The 22,388-nt window shown below is 35.3% G+C and overlaps 1 protein-coding gene and 1 pseudogene across 3 annotated transcripts; one reads left to right on the top strand and one right to left on the bottom strand.

The window, feature by feature from the left end:
- Positions 1 to 2,040: 2,040 nt before the first annotated feature.
- Positions 2,041 to 3,633, bottom strand: LOC130808476 (uncharacterized; annotated as a pseudogene).
- Positions 3,634 to 7,396: 3,763 nt separating this feature from the next.
- Positions 7,397 to 12,666, top strand: LOC130807944 (ankyrin repeat-containing protein BDA1-like). 3 transcript variants are annotated; one of them, XM_057673354.1, is made up of 4 exons: positions 7,397 to 8,427; positions 8,602 to 8,720; positions 8,839 to 11,094; positions 11,400 to 12,666. In XM_057673354.1, the coding sequence occupies exons 3-4, from the start codon at positions 10,516 to 10,518 to the stop codon at positions 12,117 to 12,119; spliced, it is 1,299 nt and encodes a 432-aa protein (XP_057529337.1). In that variant the 5' UTR covers positions 7,397 to 8,427; positions 8,602 to 8,720; positions 8,839 to 10,515; the 3' UTR covers positions 12,120 to 12,666. The 3 variants fall into 3 exon arrangements, with proteins under 3 accessions (XP_057529337.1, XP_057529336.1, XP_057529335.1); XM_057673353.1 differs by having other exon boundaries at positions 8,538 to 8,720; XM_057673352.1 differs by having other exon boundaries at positions 7,397 to 8,720.
- Positions 12,667 to 22,388: the final 9,722 nt, after the last annotated feature.

The following is a 22,388-nucleotide window of genomic DNA, read 5'->3' as shown; positions in this document are numbered from 1 at the left end:
AGGTAAGAGTATGTTTTGTTGATAAATCAAGACTCTACCATCGTTTTACAGTATATAGAAACGGTCGTGTTAAAGCAAATAGGCCGTTAAATGACATTCGAGATCATATCAGACAACTTAGTGTGACTGGTATGCAACTTACCTTCATTATGACATCGATAAAGTGGAATTGTTTTGGAGTTTATGATAGAATGAATCAAATATACAATCTTAGGCAATCTATTAGACATAAAAAATAAATGGTAGGTTTTATATACAACAGTGTTTGTATTTAGCAACTAGGTGGTTTGAATGGACATGGGTGTTGATGGGTAGTTTACTAAGTTACTAATGGAAAACCCTAGATCCATTCCGTTTTTTCGTACATGGCCACATGTTATCCTGTCGATACCACCTACAAACCCATCAACAATAAGTGGCTGCTAAGTGAGATTGTTGGTATGACACCAATAAATCACAACTTCTTGGTAGCTTTCTACTTGCACCAAATCTCCTGTGAGACGGCCGCATACGTGCGGCCACTTATAGGTCTACCTCATAATTTTAAGTTGTTATTTTAAAGCTCAAATTGGATATATTGGACCTTGAAATAAGCATTTTAAGCCTTAGATTTGATAATTTTTAAACCATTGGAATAGACATTCTAAGTCTTGAAATGGATATCTTACAATTGGAGTAGGTAAGTAAAATATGAATTAATGGTTAGATTAGGGGTTTTAAGAGTTAGAATTGGCATTTTAAGTGGTAGAATGGGTGTTTAAGGGTAGAAGTCGATAGCTAAAAAATTTAAATTAAGCCTCCGAAGAAGGAAGATTGAGGCTTGGAGAGGTTTGAATTTGACAAGTATAAAATTATTTTTGTCGCACGCGTAAGCGGCCCCATACAAGTTTTTATGTTCTACTTGATGAGGGAAAAGGTTGCAATTTACTACAAATGGTTTGTTAGAGAGGCCTACTTAATGTTTTGCACACATGTGTGGTCATTGGAAATCATTTTATCTAGTTACTAATAAATGATGATCCATCTCCGCTACCATCAGTTGCTATAGGTTAGAGAAGATCATGTGGCATTTTAGTTAACTCTCTGGTCCCTAGTGACTGTCCAATCAAAAGGTTGTACATGGAATGTGTGGGAGTTTGTCCCTGATAGTCATTATACCTATCCTTGTCATTAGATGACCCTAATGAATTGTGCTTGCTTATATGGTCATCAATGTGGGTACACATGTTCTAAGGTGCTAGACCTCTGGGCATGACTTTGTCTCAACGGCTGCTTCTGCCTAGAACGACGGGCAGACCTTGTTACATCCTTATCATGAGGGTCGCTTATAAGAAGCGTATGTTTAAAACTAATCCTAGATAATAAACCCTTCGAGAAATCTTTGTCTCTATCATTATTACCAATCATATTTCTACATAATTAAAAAACACATAATAAATAATTAATAATTCAAATAATCAAATATATAATGCTAATAATTAAACAATTATTTTTTTTGTTGATTGAATAATAATATTAAACTAAATAATTAAGAAATAAACAACAATAATAAATAATAATTAAACAAGTAAGTATAAATAATAATTAAACAACAATATATAATGCTAATAGTTAAACAATCAGCTGATCTTGAACGAGATGACCTCATAATGAGATTGCCAATTTGGGCCGGCCCAATTCGCACGTGTATCAACCTCACATGCTTTCTCTCGTTTTTCCATTTTCTGGGCATTTTTCAATTTTAATCTTAAAGGTATCAAAATTTGACCTTAAAAGTATCAATTTCAACTTAAAGTAAACTTTAAGTAGATCAATTAAAATAAAAAAATTTCAATTTGGACCTATTTGTGATCAATTTTGACGTTAAACTCATCAATTTCTACATAAAAATAGTTCTGTTTCACAATTTGAGAACAAAGTTAATAAAACTTAAAGGCTTATAAATAAATAAAAGGGGAACCACTGCAGAAAGAAAACAAAGAACTAATAGAAAGGAAATGAGAAAAGCAAGAGGTTAAGGACACTAAAACTAAGAGGACATCAATATTCTAAGACATGGATATGGTGTCTCCAACTACTCCTATCCCTAGTCAGGTCCGCAGAGAGGTTTAACTCATGCAAGTCAACTCTTATTTACTCATCCCAAGTTCTCCTGGGTCTTCCTCGACTCCTCTTACCTCAACTATAATGCTTTCTACCCTCCTCACAGGGGCGAAGAAAGTCTTTCTCTGCACATGTTCAAACCACCTCAATCTGTTTTCGCGCATTTTTCCAGATATAGGGGCTAACCCTAGTTTGTCACTAAACTCTTGGTTCCTAATTCGATCCATCAATGTGTTCCCACACATCCACCTTAGCATACGCATTTCTGTAACTTCCATCTTATGTTCAAAAATATTCTTTGCAGGCCAATATTCGGTCCCATATAGCAGAACAGATCTGATTGTCGCCTGGTAGAATTTTCCTTTTAACTTGCTTGGGAATTTCCTATCTCATAGCACTGCAGTGGCTGCTCCCCACTTGAGCCAACCCGCCTGTATACGATGATTTATATCCCCGTCAATCTCCTCGTCCCTTTGAATGATCGATCCCAAATAACTGTACTTGGTTGTACTTTTAACAAATGTTTCATCTATGGACACCTCTGGTTCACCTACTGGTGATGTCCCACTAAAGTCGCAACGCAAATACTCGGTCTTTGTACGGCTAATGCGCAACCCTTTACCTTCTAAAGCTTACCTTCTAAAGCTTCCCTCCACTCTTCCAATTTATTGCTAACCTTCTCTCTAGTTCTGCAACCAACACTATGTCGTCAGCGAAAATCATGCACCATTGTACTGTTTCCCAAATAGATTTAGAAATCTCTTCCATTATGACAGTAAAAATGAAAGGGCTTAGAGCCGATCCCTGATGTAGTCCCACTTTAACTGGAAAAGGCTTTGTTATCCCCACCGGTGTTTGAATGTTAGTCGAAACTCTATCATACATATCCCCTATAGCCTCAATGTACACTGAAGAAATACCTCTAGCCTTGAGGCTATCCCAGATAACACGTCGTGGTATGCTATCATACACTTTCTCCAAGTCAATGAACACCATATGTAGATCTTTCTTTCGCTCCCTATATTTCTCCATCAGTCTCCTCAAAACATGAATTGCCTCAATGGTTGACCTTTCTGGCATAAAGCCGAATTGGTTCTCTCTAATCACCGTTTCCTGTCTAATTCTCCCTTCTATCACTCTTTCCCACAATTTCATTGTGTGGCTTAGAATTTTGATACCTCTATAGTTGCCGCATACTTGCGCATCGCCTTTGTTCTTAAACAGAGGTACTAGTGTGCTATTCCTCCATTCTTCTGGCATCTTATATGTCCTCAAAATAATATTAAAAAGGCTAGTCAGCCAACGAATGCCCTCTTCTCCTAAACCCCTCCACAACTCAATCGGGATGTTATCTGGCCCGACTGCCTTTGATCTCCCCATCTTTTTGAGAGCTTCTCCTACTTCTCCTGTGGTAATATCACTTGTTGACCCATATTCCACTGGTCTTTGGCCGTCAAAAATTTGATTATCCGCCTCCTTTGGCCCCCTAGACTCATTGAGTAGCTGAGAGAAGTACTCGTCCCCCCTCATCCTTGATGTATTTCACTGTCTCTAAGTCTTGCCGCTGTTTGGCCCTAGTCCTCGCCAACTTAAAAATCTGCTTCTCCCCCTCTTTGGTATCAAGCTTCCGATACAAGTCCTCATAACCACGGTTTTTTGCCTTCGTTACCGCTTTTTTTGCCCCCCCCCCCCCCCCCCCCCGTTTGCTTCTCCTGTCCTCCTCTTCCGTGCATGCCATAAGTTCCTTAAATCTCTTGTTTTTATCTTTTATCTTCTTTTCTACCTCATCGTTCCACCACCATGACTCTTTGAACACTTTTGGTTTACCCGACGACACCCCAAGGTCTCTTTTGCCACTTTTCTAATGGTTTTTGCCATGTTCACCCACATTTCATTCACATCCTCTGACTGACTTGGGAAGCTCAATAAACTTATCTTGTTTGACAGAGTTGTGACCATATCCCCTTTGAGTCTCCCCCACATGGTCTTTCCCTTGGACTTGACCTTCTTTAACACTATTATTGATAGTTTTAACACTATTATTAATAATTTTAACACTATTATTGATAATTTTATTGACCATTCATTTGTTTGAAATTCATCCATAGAATAATAGAATAATACCATTTTATATAACTTCGTTCTAAAAATTGTGAAACAGAATCATATTTAGGTAGAAATTGATCATTTTAACGTCAAAATTGTTCACTTGTAGGTTCAAATTGAAATTTTTTACTCTAATTGATATGTTCAAGTATTACTTTACGTTAAAATTGATACCTTTAAGGTCAAAATTGATACCTTTTAAGGTCAAAATTGATAAATGCCCAGAAAATGAAAAAACAAGGGAAAACGTGTGATGTTGTTACACGCGCGAATTTGGCCAGCCCACTCTTGGCCTTATTTTGAGACGGTCTCGGCCAAGTTTTGGTGTCAAACAATCACCTGAGACGTGCTCTATATTTGGGTTAGATAGTCCTATAATAAAAACTTTTACCATAATAAAACTTTTGTATGTCCTCATTTCACTGTGAGATGATCTCATACAAGAGGGGCTGATGATTTCTAAACAAAAAAGTATTAAGAGGTACAGCATGAGCAAAATGAAAAATTTAATAGAAAAATGATTACAAAATAAGAATTGGGCAATATTTTTGGCTGAAGTTGGACATGGCAATATTTCTTTAAAAAAAAAGAACTTTATATGTAACTCTAAATTTTTAGCTTTTTTATGTCATAGACAAATATTCAACTTTTTTACGTAGTTGACAAAAAAAATTTTTTATGTTAATTTTACTATTTTTATTCAACGTAATAATATTTTTTTTTTCTTATAAAAATATACCCTAATTAACCAAATATTCCAAAATCCAATCAAAATAAATCTGAAGTTGAAAACCGATAATCAACCGAATTTTAAAAAACATTTGTAAAAAACAAAAATACCCCCATTGAATTTCGAAAAAAAAAGTGCTGACTGCTATTGGTAACCTTGTCAGTCAGCTAACTAACCCTCCTCCATTAATCAACCATTTCCGTTTGGTTTCCTTCTCTCGCCATATTTGATGCTTCGATTTTTCATCTGATTTCATTGCAACACTCAATATCAATAACATCAAAAGGTTTGAGATGTTTTATTCTTTAAATTAATAGTTCTCACGTCTTCAGTTTTTAGGGTTGATCCTTTTTAATTCCAAACTTTCCGAATTTTTCATTTGATTATAATTTGCTCTTGTCATTTTTACTTTGTCCCTGTTCCTCGATTTTTGGCTGTTGGTTTATTTATTTTATCAAACTTGGGACTTTGATTGTGTGTAACGTTATCAATTTTTTGTCTGGAAAATGTGTTACTTTGTTTGGTATTTACGATTGATTGTTTGCTTAATGAATGATTAACTCATAAATTACTTGATTTTGCTTAGTGAAATTTGAAAATTTGGTATCACCTAAAGTGTCTTGGAAGAAAAGCTTGTTCAATTTCCCACCGATGGAGTTTTCAGGAAATCATATTGAATGAAATTTTGAAAAATAAAGAATTTGAGAATGAAATGGGAGAAATCTTCAAAGAACTTGAGATTTACCAAATAATTATAGACAAACTGATGTATTTGAACCTTACATGAGTTGAAATTTTATATGCTGTTGAATAGCGAAGCCAATTTATGCAGAACCCTGGATACACATTTTTAAGCAATCGAAACTATGTCTTTGTTTTTTCAAGGGTAATTCTACACATATTGAACTCACTTAACTCTGTCTAAATGGAAGTCACATAGTGGCTTTGGGATAATGCTATGTTGCATGAGTGGTGGAGCCCGTTGTGTTGAAAATGTTGATGAAGATAAAGTTGATAGGACCGTTTAGGAGAGGGGGAGTGAAGGATCAGTATGCTTGTATAATTTTGAGGACAATGCTTGATCAATTGCCCTATTTTTACTTTTTTCTAATCCTGTTTGTTCAGTGTGTTGGTGTGGTTATGCAATGAAGTTGCAGCGATTTAGAGTTGAATGCAACTGCTTACTTCCCTTCTTTAAGCGTGGGGGTGTAGTTGTGGTTAGCAATGTTAGGTACAGACTTTTAGGAGTTCAATTTAACTGCTGTTTTGATGTTGTAATTTTGCTTTTTTTTTTTTTGAGGAATGCTGACCACAATGCTCTTACAATTTATGAAGGTTAATTGTGCTAGTGTAGTTATGTGTCCACATCTTCTTTTTACTAATTTCACATTATTGTGTCTGTTTTAGTTAGGCTTTATTGTTTAGCCTCCATGACCCGAGAGAATGAAGCAATTCATGACAAAGAAGAGCCCATGCCTCTTCCAACATGGAGAAGTAATCTACACAAGAAATTTCATTCTTACTTGGATAGATCAGTGCCTCATATGTTGCGGAGATGGCTTGTGACGATGGTGGTGGCTATGATCTATGTTTTGAGGGTTTATTGGGTCAAGGGATTCCATGTTGTGTCTTATGGTTTGGCCACTTATGTGCTTAATTTGTTAATTGGGTTTCTATCACCAAATGTCGATCCCGAGCTGGAAGTACTGGATGGTCTTTCCTCTCCCGGTAGAGATTCTGATGAATATAAGCCTTTTGAGAGACGTGTGCCTGAGCTTCGGTTTTGGTAAGTCAAATCCTGAACTTCATAAGATCATGATCAACTTTCTTATTGTTGATCCTTGTTATGCTAGCCAATAGTTTGTGAAAATGGGCCTATTACTTTAGAGTTGGAGAATCATGCTGCTAACAACTTAGTTAAGAACTTAAGATGCATTTTTGTTAATTTATGTGACCCCTCTATTCATTTATGCACTTTTTGTACGCTGTAGAACACTGGCACCTCTCGGGTACGATGGAAATTCTAACATTTTTTTTCAAATTTTGTCACAGGTACGCCATCACCAAGGCTTTTATAGTTTCGTTTATGTTAACTTTCATATCTGTGTTGGATGTACCAGTTTTTTGGCCTATATTGTCGAGCTATTGGCTTTTTCTGCTTGCACTGACAATGAAGCGTCAAATAGTACATATGATCAAGTATAAGTATAATCCATTCAGCTTTGGAAAACCGGTTAGGATTGTTTACTTTTTTATTTTTTAAATTTATGCTTGGATTGATGAATTCTTCATTGTATTTTGATGCATTGATTCAGCTTTTCTAGTTAGTGCAATTTAGTGTCATATGCACCATTTTATTGCTATACCTATGCCTCTAATTTGGGCATGTTTATTCCTGGATTTTATTACAGAAGCACAAGGGGAAGAAGTCATCATCCAGCTTCTTTTCTAGAGATGAATAAGCATATGCCTTATGGAAATGACCAGATGTTGAAGAACGAAATCACTTGTATATTATTTATTATATTATGATCTCAAGTTGACTCATGGTTTCTTTTAAAGTGATTAGTCTTGTACTTGCAGCAGATTTGCTTAGTAATTGTATACAAGCTTAAATAGATAAACACATGCTATTTAATTTTACTAACCCTTTATATATATATATATAGATATATATTTTTCACTCTCTTTACTGGCTACAAGCTCTTGAAAAAATGTCAGTAGACAGCAACCTAACCCGACAAATACATGGATTCTGACTGATTATATGGAAACACTTAGAGCTGTAATCTTTGCAATATGGGATGTATTTTGAGCTGAACATCTTTAATTATGGCATATATCCATATTGTAATAAATCTGATTCAGGTTTGAATGATGGGTTCTATATAATATATCAGCAAAGGAGTTGACGTTGAATTTAAAGCTGTCTGATTAGTAGGTGCTGGACTCTACATTTCTCATATATTTTCATATCACCTTTGAAGAAGGTTTGCAGAAAGATTACCTCTTTGTGTTCTCGTGTTGTCTTTTGTTAGCATTTTAGTGATTTCACTTCTTTTCAAATTGTTGCTTACTATATTCCACATTTTAAATTTCTTTACCGGGAGGATTACAATTTCATCTTGGGTGGCTAACCAGTTGTAAGATGTGTGAGCTTGTGTTGCAGACTACATCACATGGAAATCTTGTTTTTCTTGTCTTGCACTATAGGCTGGTTGCAAACTTTTTCATTTTGTTCTTAGGCAACTCAGAAGTAAACTTGAAAATCATTACTCCTTTGGTGTGTAATTTCTTTCCCAGTTTGATTTTAGTCAACTCAGTAGATGAGTGAAGGATTCGACTAAGGAGGAGCATTGCAGCTAGTTGTGCAATTTGTTACCTGGAAGAAAGTAAGACAAATTAGTCCACTAAGTTGAAGGCTAGAAGCTAGTATTATTACAATTTAAAAGCTTTTTCAGGAGGCAGGGCAATCCAGGAAAATCGAGGTTAGAAAAATAGCCTGAAGGAAATACTTCAGGATCCTGGTGCATTTTAGTTTTTGAATATTCGTAATCTATTTTGTCTCACGTGTGTGATCTCGTAAATGTACTTCTAGGCTCTAGCACATCCAACATGATGATGATGTGATATTTTATGGACGTACTTGTGCTTTTGCTCAGATATCTTAGTGGAAACTGCATGTTCAGTTGGTAATTGAATGAATGGAGTCCACTTCTCATGGTCCAAGAATATTGATACTTCAAATTGAAGCATACTGCAACGAGTTCGTTCGTCTCAAGTAGGTTATCCTTTGAAATTATTTTACAAGAGCTATTTCATTATCTGAGTTTTGTTATGATTGATGCTATCTTATCTTATTATTTGAAATAATTCATTTTGTGCATTATTGATTGCAGGCATTCCTCCTGCCCTCTCCCTCGAAGGGGTACATGTATGATATGCCCGCTACCTCTTCCCTTTTGATCCTGACTTATACTGGTCTGGTGATCATGATCATGATCATGATCATGCCTATGACTATGACCATGACCATGATCCACTAGGTATTGCTGAAAACCATAGCTTAAGACTTGCATGGGTTGTTGGTAATGTAGGCATCATGCTAGTGTTACAAGTTGGAAGTAGCGTAAAGATAGCATTTTTTGTACACTTTCATGGAACTCAATCTTGCCCCCTTGCTTTGTTTCGTATCTTACTAGTTTAAGCTAGTTTTGATTTATGCGCAAACGTCACTGGTGAACCGTGATGAAGCATAAGTGTAGGTTTAAGGTTTTTTTATTTATATGTTTTTGGTAAAGTGGTATAGTTAAAAATTTATGTTAATTAAGTTTAAAGTGAGCATACACAAACAAGATATTTTTTCTTGCTTGGGCTGCTTCAACGCTACCACACGTGGCCCTTAAGTAGATTTTCACTGGGTGGATTGTTTCCATTGTAAATTTACCAGGTATAAATCTACGAAAGACTATTATAGAGTTGCTACTTGCTAGAGCCTCTTAACACACACCAGTCGAACAACGACAACGAATGCATCGTAGACTCTGGAAATAGGTTAGAAGGGCACCGCCCAGGAGCCAATCCCTAAGGGCTCAAAATATTAAAATTACGCTTTTGATGTTTATTCTAAAAAAATATTTTTCAAACTCAATATTTATATTAGCAACTTAAAATCCAAAATAGTGGGTGAGAGGAAAAAATAGTGTAGTAAATTTTCTTGAAGAACTCAATAAGCATTTAATTCTCATTTTCCATTCCACAAACAGCACATCTCTTGCACAGGAAAATAATGTCCATCATGGCAGCCAAGCTGTCTGAAATACTGTAGGGGCTATTGCTTTTTAGCTACCTGTCTCACTCTAGTTGTAATCTAAGTATCTAACTCTTAGTACAACAAGTGTAGGACACCCACTCCCCTTTCTTGAATGCAGAAAGACTGAAAGAGGTGAAGAGAAGGCTTTATCTTCACTGCAAATAAAGTGATCATCATATTTCCAGATTGTATCGTACTATGATTGTTCATTTACTATGGCTTTATGAGATGAAAAAATGTGGGGAACTAGAGAGAAGAAAAACCCCTTCTGAAGTAAAATTCCTGCATCAGAAATTACCCTTGCAGCTGGATGTTTGGGAAGGAAAAAAAAGCAGACCTTTGTCTTATCTGGGAGAAGGTGATTCTGATTGCAAAATTGTATTTTAATTTTATAAGTGTTTTAATATAAATTTTGACTAATTCATGTTCAAAACATTGCTAGCTGAACACCTGTTATTTGAACTATCTGACAGATCAACAACTACTTGTTTTATAATATGTTTGAAACACGGTGATGATTTCGATCATGATAATATAAAATATCAAAAGAATTTGAAGAGAACAATGTGTATAGTTGTTTGGAAATAAGATATTGGAATCGATTAAGGTTTCACATTAATATTCAATCTTTCTATAATCTGTGTCTGACTTTCTCTTTTTTTTTTGCTCTTTTACTATCGATTTGTGAAGTATTTTATTCCAAAAAAATAATAGATCATCTTCTATCAAACTAGAAATTTGGTTTAAACATTAGTGAGTTTATATGCAAAAAATGGAAATGCTGTTCCAAATGGCACAGAGAGGAGATGTTGAGGAACTGAATCAATTGCTGATAAAATATCCCCTAATCCTCCATCAAATTCCACTAATAAGTATTCATAATCCTCTACATATTGCTTCTGCACTTGGGCACTTGGATTTTGCAAAAAAATTACTGGAACTGAAGCCTGAATTCGCTAGGCAGTTAGATGCAGAAGGATATAGTCCGATGCACTTAGCATGCGCAAATGGACACGTAGAGATAGTGAGAGAGTTTATCAAAGTTGACCCACATATTTGCCGTCTTGAAGGAAGAGAAGGAAAGACTCCTCTACATGTTGCAGTGCTAGGAGGGAGAGTTGTTGAGTTACGAGAAATGCTCACGAACTGTGAAGGATGCATTGAGGATGTGACTGTGCAGAAGGAGAATTGTTTCCATCTTGCCGTCAAGAACTTTCAGTGTATTAGTTTTCAGGTTTTGTTGGATTGGGCAAGGGAAATGCGTAGAGATGAGGTTCTGAATAGAAAAGATGAACATGGCAATACTATCTTGCATCTCGCCGTATGGAAGAAGCAAAGACAGGCAAGTCTTTACTTTAATTACTATTTTTATTTATCGTCAAGTGTGTCAGGATGAAAGTCTTGTCTCTTATTTCAGTTGCATTGATTTTATACTAAAAATATTGATAGCTAAAGACTTTTTCTACTATTTGACATAGAAGGTACATTGTTATTATATTTATGTATGATGCAAACATACATTACATACGGCTTATGTATTATTTATTATTTTTCATCATTCATTTGGTAGTTATGGTTTTGATTTCCTCCAAGGTAGTGCCTTATTGTTCTGTGGAGAAAATCATTAATTTGATGTCCATTAAGCAGGTTCTGGAAATGCTTCTTACAAACAGCTCTAGCAATCTGGAAGTAAATGCCATAAACAATAGTCGTTTGACAGCGCTTGATTTGCTGTTAATTTTTCCAAGTGAAGCTGGTGACAGAGAAATTCAAGATATACTTCAGGGTGCGGGGGCATTAAAATCTCAAGATCTTGCCCTCAATAACACGACTTCGCTTTCTTTAACTCGTGATTCTCCAGTAACCAATTCAAATAGTCTCATTGAGTACTTCAGATTTCATGATGGAAGAGACTCACCAAGTGATGTTCGTACCACGCTTCTTGTTATAGCTGTGCTGGTTGTAACAGCAACTTACCAAGTTGGTATCAGCCCTCCGGGTGATGTATGGCAGGATGATGATCAAGTCCATCTTGCTGGGACTTCCATACTGGGCACTCATAACTTAGTGTCTTACATTCTGTTAGTTTCTTTCAATTCCATAGGATTTAACGTCTCTCTTTACATGATTGGTACTTTGACAAGGAAATTTCCCTTACAGACGGAGCTTCAGATTTGTCTGTTTGCATTGTATGTTACGTTTAATGTTGCTGTAACTGCTACTTCGCCAAAAAGCGCCAGGTTATTCACAACTGTGTTCACGTCAGCCTTGCCTACTGCAGTACCAGTGGCCTGTGGTCTACTTCAAAGATATGGGGTTATGGGACGTTTCAGACGTCTGTTTCGTATTTGTCGTAGAACAAGTTGAATATAGGTGCCATTGAATTAGTTGAGATACTTCTGTTTTTCAGAACTTATCGTAGATGTAACATACAGATTCCGGGAAAGATGCTCTTACAATTTGCCTGTACATAATAGATGAAGGTGTTTGATTTTTTTTCTTGTTGAAATAGTTAAAATTTAAGTTTTGATCATTTTTGATGTTATAATTGACAATAATAGTTAGAAAAAGGATTTGATGAATCTTATTATTAAACATTTTGTTATATGTATGAATATAGATTATTGATTGTACAAAACTTTGAGCTCTCTGGCTCTTCACTGTGCAGTATAGTAGATTTACAGTAGTTTTCTAGACAGTCTTGCCTGTTGTTGCATCACAGCCCTGCTACCTGCTACCTGCTACCTGCTACGGGTTCAGGGTAGTTGAAGTATATAGTTGGGTGGTGTATATTAAAGGGGAACATAAAGTTAGGGGTCAAAGAATGAGAAGAAATACTGATCTTTTTTTTTATCTCATCATCCTTGCTTGAGGATTATGTTCATTCTAGTTTGGGGCAAAATATTTATAGTTATTTAATTTTGAATTATATTGGAATATGTTAAAATAGCTTATTGATTTGTGTGAAATAAATTTTTATTTATGTAAAGTTGTTGCTATTAAGTACTAAAAGTCAATTAGGAACAACTTTTTTTTTATGTAACTAATCAGACTATGTGAGTCTAAATGTGAAACACTCGGTATCACATGATTCGGTGGTTTTACCCACGAATCGGTTCGATCGGCCCAAACTGGAGTTCGTTCGCCGATTGAATTACCTTTATGTACGATTCAAATCGTCGACGACAATGTTGTTGTTTGCAAAGAGAGAAGCTTTCTTAAACTTTGAAATTTCAACACCAAGAAAAGAAAAAAACTGAAGAAAGTGAAAGGGAAGAGAGAACAGAGAACTTACATGGAGGTGATGAAGGCTTTGATGTTCACCGGCCTATTTCTAGGGTTTTTCTTTACACTAATTCTTAAACTCTAATTGGATTGGCCCATTTATATATTTTTTATTATATTATAAGTAAGCATTAAGAATAATGTAAAGAGAGATTTAAAATATTGAAAATAGGTATTAGGGTCACGGTAAGTAAGTATTAAAGATAAGGCAAGTAGGCATTAAGAATAATGTAAGTAGGTATTAATCTTTAATGGGTTGGGCTTGAGATATGTCTCTCAAAGAGACGGTTTCTCAAGAGACTAGTTGATTCTTAAATGAGACAGTTTTTCACAGTGAGATCATCTTTATTGGGCTGGCCTAATATATATTTTTTGTCTTAAAGTGATAACTTATAACGTTAAAGTGATTACTTATAATTTTAAAATAATTACTTTTAATATAATAGAGTAATTACTTATAACTTTAAAACGACCATTTAAGAATTTGTATGAAGTAATTAATTAAAACAATGGACTAATTAGATGAGCTACAGACACGATTTCATACGGCCTGTTTTCTTTATTAAGTGTTTGCTTTTGTCCTTCTATTTTAGACTTTCACTATTGTAGAAATACTAATGGATGATCGAATGCAACAAGAGGGGGGGGTGAATTGTTGTGTAGTAGGTTTAAGATTTTTGCCTCTAATTTTTTGCGGAATTATATTAAGTAAAGGACAAAAACTTAAACTTAAAAACGAAAAGAAAAATAATAAAGGAGACAAGGATTTTTACGTGGAAACCTTCTTGGCCTAATAAGAAGGAAAAACCACGACCCCCCGGGATTTCAAAATTCTCACTATGTTAAGGCAATTAGTTACAATTACACAAAACAATGTTTTGCTTCACTTGAAGCTTCTCAATTCTCTAAACGCTTTACTCAAAGCTTCTCTACTTAGGCCTACTTCTCTTCTCTTCTCTTCTCTTCTCTTCTCTCCTTCTCTTTCTCTTTTCTCGATTCTATTCTCTATTCCCTTAGACTTCCCATAAGTCTAATTACAACAAAACACTCAATTACCCTTTACAAGGCCATTTCTCTTCTCTATTCCCTTAGACTTCCCATAAGTCTAATTACAATAAATCACATCAAATACCCTTTACAAGGCCATTTCTCAAGAGGATAAGAATTAAAATAATTACTTAAGAAAAATATAATAAATTAATTGGCATTGGAAAACTGAAAATATTTTTCTTAAGATGATCTCCCTTTAATGGACACTCTTGAATCCTAAAAGGATTGATTTTTGATTCGAGCAAAGTCCCTTCTATTTATAGAGGGAACAGCCAGCAGTTACCATAAGCATAACGTCCACTATCTCACACATACCTCCACTACCCCCACGTTCTCAAAACAAAAGGTGGTGGAATTAAGAAAGTGTCCGGCTGTTATTTGCTCAAGGAAAAATCAGTTTCCTTAATGCTAAAAATAGCATAGGAGTTTAAAACATAAGATCCTAAAAAATAGGAGATCTAAATCTAATTAAGAAAAAGTCTTGGGCTATTTTTAGAAAACCTAAAAATAGATTTGCCAATTAACTTACTAATTAATTTAAGCAATTAAATTAATTCTAAACCATTACATCAACTTAAAAACAGAAAATAATTAATTCGCAATTTTTCAGTCGATGCTATTCTTCAGACCTGCATCATGAGGAACAGCGTACTGTCTCCATCTACAACATTCGTCAGAACTTTAACTCTAGGAACAGCAGACTGTTTTCCAGAGCAATTGCCCAACTTCTTGGATATTTGAGACATGTACTTCTTCCACGAATCAAGTCATAGGCTTCATCAACGATTCACATTAAATCGGATATATACCTACAAAACAATCTCTAAAAATATGTTTGTTTATTTAAAAGTAAAGTCATCATCAAAACCTTAAGAGGCCAACAAATTCCCCCTTTTTGATGATGGCAAACTTTATAAACAAACTTAAGTAAAAATAGAGTAAAACAAAATTCATAGAGCATACTAGAGATTAAAGTAACTCTAATTAACTTAGCAAATCAACTTGTTAGAATATAATTTACCAAGCATTCATAAACAAACAGTTTGCTCTAACATATCAAATATTTTTCAAAAGTTTTCAAAATAAATTAACTTAAAACCTAAATGAAATAAACTAAGTTAAACGGAACTCATTAAGTATTTTCACAGAATCAAATATTCATGAGGACTTCATGAGAACTTCAACAAACTTAGCAACACAGATGATCACTAAACTAGCATAAACACAGCAGCACACATATCATTCATAAGAATCAATATAAATCAACAAGATATGTAACTGTGTATTCACTGCTCCTGTTAAGTTTGTGCATAATCTTCCCCCTTTTGTCATCAATCAAAAAGAAGTGGGAGTTATCAAATCTCAGCACAAACCATATAGATTTGTTAGTGATGAAAACAACAAACAACAATAATAAAAGCAAGTGCTATGAACAATGATTAAACCTGCATAGAGTTAATTGTCACAGACCATAAAAATAAAAAACAAAGAAAAGTAGCAATTGTTCAAAGTTACAATAACCATGTACCGCAGATGGTACAAGGCAAAAAGAGAAATTGTTTGTTAAGTCATACAGCCAACAAATCATTAAATTTTTTGAGCAGAGGGATCAAGGGTCAGTCTCTTCTTCATCAATGAATTCAGTCTGCACCTCCACTGTGTCCAGCTTGGCACCAAGGCGTTGTTCCATTTGGTTTAGCTGATCCACAATAGAAGCAAGTGAGACACGAATTTCAGCTTGAAAAGCAATGAAATGAGACTGTAGATCAAGGAGCTTGGAGAGTATGGAATGTAAGGAAATTGCAGGAACAGAGTCAAAGTTAGTACAGCCAATATTGGGTGAAGTGTGTGATTGTGGTGGTGGTGTACACGGGATAGGTGATGGTGGTGGTGATGGAATTTGATGTGGTGGTGAATTGGCTGGCTTGGGAGAGGTAGGTTCATCAGGTATTGGCTCAGGGATGGTGTCAGATGGTGTTTCATCAACCAAAGTAGCCTTGCGTTTCGAAGCCAACCTCCTACTCTTCCTTTGCATTGACTTAGCCTTTTTCCTCATAGCCAACACAATCTCTTCATCGCTGGAATCACTACAGAGATTGTGAGGGACATTTTCATCCAAGGCTTCCTTTTTCTTTTCCTTTTCCCCCTTACTTACAGCTCCATCCTGTTCCTCTTTCTCAGATTTTTCAATATTTTCAGAGGGAACAGGATCTTGTTCCTTTTCTTCCTCATTCTCTTTTTCCTCCTTTTTCTCCTCTGCCTCCTTTTCTTCTTCAACCTCTTCAGCCCCTTCATCTTCAGATTCAACTTCTACAACCCCCTCATGCATCAATACTCCCTCATCATTCAATTTCAAATGCAAATTTTGTAAACATTTAGCACCAATTTTCATATTGGGACCCATTGGGAACTCCAACCCTTCCAATGGAACCTCAAACTTCCTAAAAATCCATGTTAACAACCCTCCATAACCAATGAAACTTTTCTTTTCAATGCAGTCTGATAAATGAGAGATCATCAATGAAGGAAAATTTATTTTAATATGTTTTTCCATGCAGTAAATCAAGGTGGCATCACGCAAACTCACTTGACTACGTTTTGAGTTTCGTGGTAAAATAAATCTGCGAGCAACATTGTACAACAATTTATGCATAGGGGACAGAACATTGTGACTGATCTTCCCCTTTTGATCAACTCCTAAAAATTTTAAAATTGTGCGTTCATTAATGCCAGAAAATGCAATCTTTGACCCAATATGATATGTATCAAAACCAACATTGGGAACATTAAACCATTCCCCTAATAATGCGCTGTTAAATTCAATTTTAACAGTTTTAACAACACTAGCACACGTACCGCCATCATTAGAGAAATTTACAATAAATTCTCTCATTAGGTTTGGAAAAATCGAATTGCAACTGAAATTTGACATTAACAATTCCCATTCTTGATACTGTAAAATCTCATGCAATCTAGGAAAGTTCGTAGAATCATACCAATATTTGTCCAACCCGAACCCTACAGTCATCTCCTTTGAAACTTCTTCTGCGCTATTTGGATCAACATGCTTCGATCGCTTAACTACTCTAGAAGATGAACCACCTGTTGACATTTTTCTTTTGGTACTGGTGGGTTCAGTGGAGTGTTTCTGTGATTCTTGTGTAGTTTCAGTTGGTGTTGGTGGTGCGTCCTGCAGTAATGGAGGTGGAAGTACTACCCTTAGTGGTTTTGGTTGATCGGGCATACAGGATTTTGGAGTTTTCTTGCCTGATTTAGAGGATTTGGGGGTTTTCATTTTTGAATTTTGTAGGTTTTTGTGAGGAAGAAGGACGGTTCTTGAGTGAGAGATTGAAGTGAGAAGAAGAAGGACGGTTTTTGAGAGAAGGTTTGAGAAGGTGACGTGAGGCAGGGGTTTTTAAATGATTGAAGTGACGGTTACTCCTCCAAGTCCCATCTCTTTATTGCTTTGCATTACTTGAGTGATGAAAAAACCGTTTTCCCAAAAGTTGTCAAACGGTTTGGCCGTATAAAAATATTGAATATGGATAAAATATAAAATAGGAAATAAGGAAATTAATTATGATTTTATGAATTATTATGAAGAAAATAATGAACATATTACTTTGGTCTGTTCGAATTAACAACATGCAAACGTAAGAACATTCATAGTACAAACTTTATTATGTGTTTACCTGATCCATGCAATAATTGATTTTCAATCAAGATTTTGAGATTGATTCCTGACCTCTTCATTCTCATGATGCTTCAATGGGAAATATATGCAACTAACTTTAGTGGAGCTTGATCATACCAAGTTCCAGTCTCATCTTTTCATATTGTTCCCTAGGAAGTGGTTTGGTCAGAATATCTGCAACTTGTTCATTAGTGTTAACATGCTTTAATACAATGTTTTTGTGTTCCACATTATCCTTAAGAAAATGATGTCTAATATGTATATGTTTAGCACGTGAATGATGCACTGGATCTTTAGATATACATATGGCACTAGTATTATCACAATAAATAGGAATGCATTCTACTTTAATACCAAAATCTCTAAGTTGCTGTTTTATCCAAAGCATTTGGGAACAGCAGGCTGCTGCTGCTACGTATTCAGCTTCTGCAGTGGATAATGCAACTGTGTTTTGTTTCTTGGAACTCCATGAAACTAAACATGAGCCAAGATATTGTACCATACCTGATGTACTTTTTCTATTAACAAGATCACCTGCATAATCTGCATCACTAAAACCTTTTAAATCATAAACATCACTTTTAGGATAAAATAGGGACAAGTCGTCTGTTCCCTTCAAATATCTCAAAATTCTCTTTACTGCCGTGAGATGTGATTCTTTAGGACTTGATTGAAATCTAGCACATAAACCAACACTAAAAGAAATATCAGGTCTACTTGCAGTTAGATACAATAAAGAACCTATCATGCCTCTATACATTGTTTGATCTATGTTAGTTCCATTTCGGTCTTCATCTAGTCTAACATTGGTAGCCATAGGTGTATGATTGGTTTTTGCATTATTTAGTCCATATTTCTTAAGAAGTTCTTTAATGTATTTTTGTTGATGAATAAAAATACCATTTTCAGTTTGTTTAATTTGCAAACCAAGAAAGAAATTTAATTCTCCCATCATGCTCATTTCAAATTCTGTACCCATAAGGTTAGCAAATTCTTTACATAATGAATCATTAGTAGCACCAAAAATAATGTCATCAACATAAATTTGAACAACCAAAATATTAGAACCTTTATTCTTAAAGAACAAGGTTTTGTCGATTTTTCCTCTTACAAAGTTATTTTGAATCAAAAACTTTGAAAGTCTTTCGTACCATTGTCTAGGAGCTTGCTTCAAGCCATATAGGGCTTTGTCAAGCTTGTAGACATGATTAGGACAAGAGGTATTTTCAAAACCTGGGGGTTGTTCCACAAAAACTTCTTCATCAAGATAACCATTCAAAAAAGCACATTTCACATCCATTTGATATAATTTAAAATTCATAAATGCAGCAAAAGAAATTAAGATTCTAATGGCCTCTAACCTTGCTACCGGAGCAAATGTCTCGGTATAATCAATACCTTCTTGTTGATTATAACCTTTAACCACGAGTCTAGCTTTATTTCTAACAATTATTCCATGCTCATCAAGCTTGTTCCGAAATACCCATTTCAAACCAATAACTTTCTTGTTTTTCGGTTTGGGTTCCAAGTGCCACACTTTATTTCTTTCAAACTCATTTAATTCATCTTGCATGGCAACTATCCAATCGGAATCCTTTAAAGCTTCCTCGTGATTTTTAGGTTCAAGTGATGATAGGAACGCAAAGTGTGCACAAAAGTTTCTCAATTGAGATCTAGTTTGTGTTCCCTTATTTATATCACTTACAATTGAATCAAGAGGATGATATCTTTGATACTTCCAAGGTTTAGGCACAAATTCTCTTGAAGGAACAGTAGCATGTTCTTGTTCAGCAACTTGATTGACATTCTGTTCAGCTACTGGATCATTTTGCTCATTTGTGGGAATAGCTGGATTGGGAACAGTCTGCTGATCCTGTTGTACTGGCAGTTCCTGGATTGGGTCAGTTTCTTCTGCCTCTTCTTGTATCATCTGTTCATCTGCTGTTTCATGATCTTGCACTTTAATTCCATCTTCATCATCATCTTCCAAGTTTGCAAGACCTATTTTAATGTTACTTGTTTCCTGTTCACTTGTTGAAAAGTTAGTTTCATCAAAGATTATGTGAACAGACTCTTCTACACACATTGTTCTCTTATTGTAAATTCTGTAAGCTTTACTTTGTGATGAATAACCGAGAAACACTGCCTCATCACTTCTTTCATCAAATTTTCCTATATTTCGTTTTCCATTCACATGTACAAAACATTTGCATCCAAACACACGAAAATAGGAGATATTTGGTTTAACACCTTTGAGCAATTCATAAGGTGTCTTTGAAGTGATTGGTCTTATAAGAACACGATTCAATATATAGCATGCAGTATTAACGGCTTCTGCCCAAAAATTCCTAGGTAGACCACTAGCAATCAACATGGTCCTTGCCATTTCTTCTAAGGTCCTATTTTTCCTTTCTACCACACCATTTTGTTGTGGTGTTCTAGGTGCGGAAAAATTGTGATTTATGCCATGTTCATTGCAATAATTCATGAAGTTTGAATTTTCAAATTCTTTTCCATGATCAGACCTAATGTGAACAATTTGATTATTGGTAGATTTTTGTGTTTTATTAGCAAAGGAAACAAACTCATCAAAAGCTTCATCTTTGCTTGCCAAAAATAAGGTCCACGTGAATCTACTATAATCATCAACAACAACAAACACATACTTTTTGCCACTACGGCTTTGTGTTCTCATTGGTCCACATAAATCCATATGAATTAATTCTAATGGTCTAGTGGTAGTCACAACGTTCTTTGATTTAAAGGATGACCGCACTTGTTTCCCTTTAGCACAAGGATCACAAACTTCATTTTTAAGAAATTTTATTGCAGGTAATCCTCTTACTAGGTCTTTTGATCTTAAAGTGTTAATCAATGAATAACTAGCATGACTTAGACGCTTGTGCCAAAGAAGTGGGTCTTCTTCAATAACACTTAAACACGTTAGACTGTTTCTGGGAACAGTGTCCAGGTCCACCACATAGGTGTTCCCTTTTCTGATTCCCTCCAGCACAGGGTCTCCTGTACTGTTCCTAGAAATTATGCATTTTTCAGAAGTAAACTTAACAGAGTTACCTTTGTCGCAAAATTGAGAAATACTTAACAAATTGTGTTTTAAATTCTCGACTAAAAATACATTATCAATGGCATGGGAACTAGACCTTCCAACCTTTCCTTTGGCGATTATCTCACCCTTCATGTTGTCACCGAAGGTTACTGTTCCCCCATCATAGGCTTCAAGTGAGAGAAATTTAGATTTATCACCCGTCATATGCTTGGAACACCCACTGTCGAGATACCATGAGTTGTTCCCCCTCACTTGAACCTCTTCCATGCGCTCGTTCATCTTCAACATCTTTCCAGGGAACAGGATACTGCTCTCAGGGTTTCCTGATTAAATGAGGAACAGGGCTCTGATACCAATTGTAGAAATACTAATGGATGATCGAATGCAACAAGAGGGGGGGGTGAATTGTTGTGTAGTAGGTTTAAGATTTTTGCCTCTAATTTTTTGCGGAATTATATTAAGTAAAGGACAAAAACTTAAACTTAAAAACGAAAAGAAAAATAATAAAGGAGACAAGGATTTTTACGTGGAAACCTTCTTGGCCTAATAAGAAGGAAAAACCACGACCCCCCGGGATTTCAAAATTCTCACTATGTTAAGGCAATTAGTTACAATTACACAAAACAATGTTTTGCTTCACTTGAAGCTTCTCAATTCTCTAAACGCTTTACTCAAAGCTTCTCTACTTAGGCCTACTTCTCTTCTCTTCTCTTCTCTTCTCTTCTCTCCTTCTCTTTCTCTTTTCTCGATTCTATTCTCTATTCCCTTAGACTTCCCATAAGTCTAATTACAACAAAACACTCAATTACCCTTTACAAGGCCATTTCTCTTCTCTATTCCCTTAGACTTCCCATAAGTCTAATTACAATAAATCACATCAAATACCCTTTACAAGGCCATTTCTCAAGAGGATAAGAATTAAAATAATTACTTAAGAAAAATATAATAAATTAATTGGCATTGGAAAACTGAAAATATTTTTCTTAAGATGATCTCCCTTTAATGGACACTCTTGAATCCTAAAAGGATTGATTTTTGATTCGAGCAAAGTCCCTTCTATTTATAGAGGGAACAGCCAGCAGTTACCATAAGCATAACGTCCACTATCTCACACATACCTCCACTACCCCCACGTTCTCAAAACAAAAGGTGGTGGAATTAAGAAAGTGTCCGGCTGTTATTTGCTCAAGGAAAAATCAGTTTCCTTAATGCTAAAAATAGCATAGGAGTTTAAAACATAAGATCCTAAAAAATAGGAGATCTAAATCTAATTAAGAAAAAGTCTTGGGCTATTTTTAGAAAACCTAAAAATAGATTTGCCAATTAACTTACTAATTAATTTAAGCAATTAAATTAATTCTAAACCATTACATCAACTTAAAAACAGAAAATAATTAATTCGCAATTTTTCAGTCGATGCTATTCTTCAGACCTGCATCATGAGGAACAGCGTACTGTCTCCATCTACAACATTCGTCAGAACTTTAACTCTAGGAACAGCAGACTGTTTTCCAGAGCAATTGCCCAACTTCTTGGATAT

The sequence above is a fragment of the Amaranthus tricolor genome, chromosome 3 (genome assembly GCF_026212465.1).
Source record: "Amaranthus tricolor cultivar Red isolate AtriRed21 chromosome 3, ASM2621246v1, whole genome shotgun sequence".
NCBI classification, from domain to species: Eukaryota; Viridiplantae; Streptophyta; class Magnoliopsida; order Caryophyllales; family Amaranthaceae; genus Amaranthus; species Amaranthus tricolor.
This window is presented reverse-complemented; position numbering and strand designations above follow the sequence as displayed.